This window comes from Magnolia sinica, chromosome 8 (assembly GCF_029962835.1).
Source record: "Magnolia sinica isolate HGM2019 chromosome 8, MsV1, whole genome shotgun sequence".
NCBI lineage: Eukaryota > Viridiplantae > Streptophyta > Magnoliopsida > Magnoliales > Magnoliaceae > Magnolia > Magnolia sinica.
In genome coordinates, this window is record NC_080580.1 from 14,313,281 (window position 1) to 14,316,124 (window position 2,844).

At 42.6% G+C, this 2,844-nt stretch overlaps 1 protein-coding gene across 2 annotated transcripts; it reads left to right on the forward strand.

Annotated features, from left to right (window-relative positions):
* The first annotated feature begins 455 nt into the window (after positions 1-455).
* On the forward strand, positions 456-2,614 carry LOC131252941 (L-type lectin-domain containing receptor kinase SIT2-like). Of its 2 annotated transcripts, XM_058253739.1 has the most exons (2): positions 557-764; positions 1,316-2,614. In XM_058253739.1, exons 1-2 carry the CDS (start codon positions 696-698, stop codon positions 2,528-2,530), a joined length of 1,284 nt encoding a protein of 427 aa, XP_058109722.1. In that variant the 5' UTR covers positions 557-695; the 3' UTR covers positions 2,531-2,614. The 2 variants fall into 2 exon arrangements, with proteins under 2 accessions (XP_058109721.1, XP_058109722.1); XM_058253738.1 differs by having other exon boundaries at positions 456-2,614.
* Positions 2,615-2,844: the final 230 nt, after the last annotated feature.

Sequence of the window (2,844 nt, forward strand, 5' to 3'; positions counted from 1 at the left end):
TTGGATTGCTACACTGGATCTAGATCTTAGTGATTCCGCATTACAAATCCCCAACACGGATGACCCGTTCGGGTCGAAATTCATTAGTCGTGCCCCTTAAGGATTATCAAATAAAAAATTATTGCTGATGTACTGTTTGCACTTTGACTGACAAGTTTTCTCAAATCAGAGTAATTTCCTTTTTTTTTTTTTTTTTTGTTTTTTTGATGCACCTCGGGCTCAATTACGTTCTACTCCATGCAGGATTGAACCCGAATATGACCATCTCAGCGCATGGGTATGTAGCCGTACATTCAATAATGACTCTTTCCTGTGAATTTTTAAGTTGAATGTGAAATGATGTTACTTCGAATTTCACTGTCATCCATTCCGTTCACAACGTGAACAGTTCTTATCAATAGACCATCTCAGCTCATGGTCCCAATCGAACTCATTATTTACTGAATGCAACAATGTTAGGATAGAAAGTCATCAGCCCGTTCCTATGGTTGCCTTCCTAGCCAGTCTAGTTTGAGGTTTTGGGTAGATTTCAGCTATGCTTTTGAAGGTTATCCTTCTGTTTCTTATCATCTATGTTGCTGCATCCCAGTTCGACAATTTCATCTTCAATGGATTCCACAACCTGAGTGGTGGAGGATCCTACAACCTGAGTGGTGGAGCATCAATTACACCAACAGGACTTTTGAAGCTGACCAATGGCAAAACTTTTGAGAGTGGTCATGCCTTCTTCTCTACACCCCTTGGCTTCAAGAACTCTTCAAATGGTAATGTTTTCTCTTTCTCTACAACTTTCATCTTCGCAATCGGCCCTGACAACAATGCCTTAAAAGGAGATGGAATGGCATTCGTCATCTCCCCTTCAAATAATCTCTCTGGAGCTCTTCCTGGCCATCATCTCGGCCTCTTCAATGTTACCAACAATGGGAATCCATCCAGTCATATTGTCGCGGTTGAACTCGACACCTTCATGAACCCAGAATCCAGTGATATTGATAGTAACCATGTTGGAATTGATATCAATGGATTAAAGTCTATCAAATCCTCTCCCGCTGGTTATTTTTCTGACAAAAATGGCAGATTCAACAACTTGAGTCTTACAAGCAGTGAGCCGATGCAAGTTTGGGTGGAGTATAATGGCATAGAAAAACAATTGAATGTAACGTTATATCCAATCGGTGTACCAAAACCCAACCGCCCGCTTTTGTCTTTGTCCATCGATCTTTCGCCTATCATCTTGGATTCCATGTATGTTGGTTTTTCTTCAGCTACGGGTGTTCTTGTTGCATCTCATTATGTTCTTGGATGGAGTTTTCAGATGAATGGAGAAGCTCGAGCTATTAATGTTTCAAGCCTTGCTTCTCTTCCTTGGAAAGAAAGATCTAGAAAGAAATCAAAGGTTCTGATCACGGTTGCATTGCCTGTAATCGTAGCAGCTGTTGTCTTGATTACCATCTTAGGTATTGTCTTTATGATTAGAAGGAAGAAGAAATCTGCTGAAGTGCTTGAAGATTGGGAGCTTGATTATGGACCCCACAGGTTCTCGTACAAAGATCTATCTATTGCCACAAAGGGCTTTGCAGATAAAGAGCTTCTGGGGACTGGAGGTTTTGGTAAGGTGTATCGAGGCGTCTTGCCAATATCCAAAATCGAAGTTGCAGTGAAAAGAGTCTCTCATGAATCGCGACAAGGGATGAGGGAGTTTGTAGCAGAGGTCGTGAGCCTTGGCAGGCTTAAGCATCGGAACTTGGTGCAACTCCTTGGCTATTGCCGCCGCAAGCAAGAGCTACTGTTGGTTTATGATCTCATGCACAACGGTAGTCTCGATAAATTCCTCTTTGATCAGCCCAAAATGACCCTTGACTGGAGCCATAGGTATCGAATCATCAAAGGAGTAGCTTCAGGGCTTCTCTATTTGCATGAAGATTGGGAACAAGTCGTTATTCATCGAGACATCAAAGCTAGCAATGTTTTATTAGATGAAGAAATGAATGGACGGCTTGGTGACTTCGGCCTAGCGAGATTGTACGGTCACGGATCCTTTCCTCAAACTACCCACGTTGCTGGGACCTTCGGCTATCTTGCACCGGAACTCGCTAAAACTGGTAAGGCCACCACAAGCACTGATGTGTTTGCTTTTGGAGTTTTCATGCTTGAGGTCGCTTGTGGGAGGAGGCCAATAGAGCACCATGCATCAGCAGAGGAGTCGATCTTGATCGATTGGGTATTGGAATGTTGGAGGAGAGGTACGATCTTGAATGCTGCAGATCTGAAATTGGAAAGTGGTTATGTGGCGGTTGAAATGGAGTTGGTCATGAAGCTTGGACTGCTTTGTTCGCACCCTCATTCCGTGGCTAGGCCGACCATGCGACAAGTCATGCAGTATTTGGACGGTGATGCTCCTCTTCCTCAACTGTTTCCGAATGATTTTGTTGTTAGCACTTTTGCATTGGGCCAAAATGAAGATTCTGATGATCGTCTCCCACCATATCTGTCTTCCATCGAAGCATCTATTCTCTCTGGTGGCCGTTGATTTGTGCAATATCCATTGTTTGTAACCTTTGTGTGATTAGTTTAGTTTGATAAATAATGTGATTTTTATCCCTTTTTTTTATTATTTTTTTATAATAATTTTGAAATAGATTAGTGTGGACAGAGAAGTGAACATCTGATTGTAAGCCGACGGTGCAGATGGTTGTGTTTGTTGCGTTTGAACAATATGAAAGGTTAGCATGGGCCCGGCTTGTTAGAACCAACGGCCGGGCTATTCAGGACTGTTCAATCGATCTGCCCGGGCTTTCTATTAGCTCTGAAGGACATCCTATAAGTTAGGAAGCAAAAATGCAT

Excerpts from the sequence above, each read along its gene's own strand:
- LOC131252941 (XM_058253738.1), top strand. The coding sequence starts at position 536 with ATGCTTTTGAAGGTTATCCTTCTGTTTCTTATCATCTATGTTGCTGCA.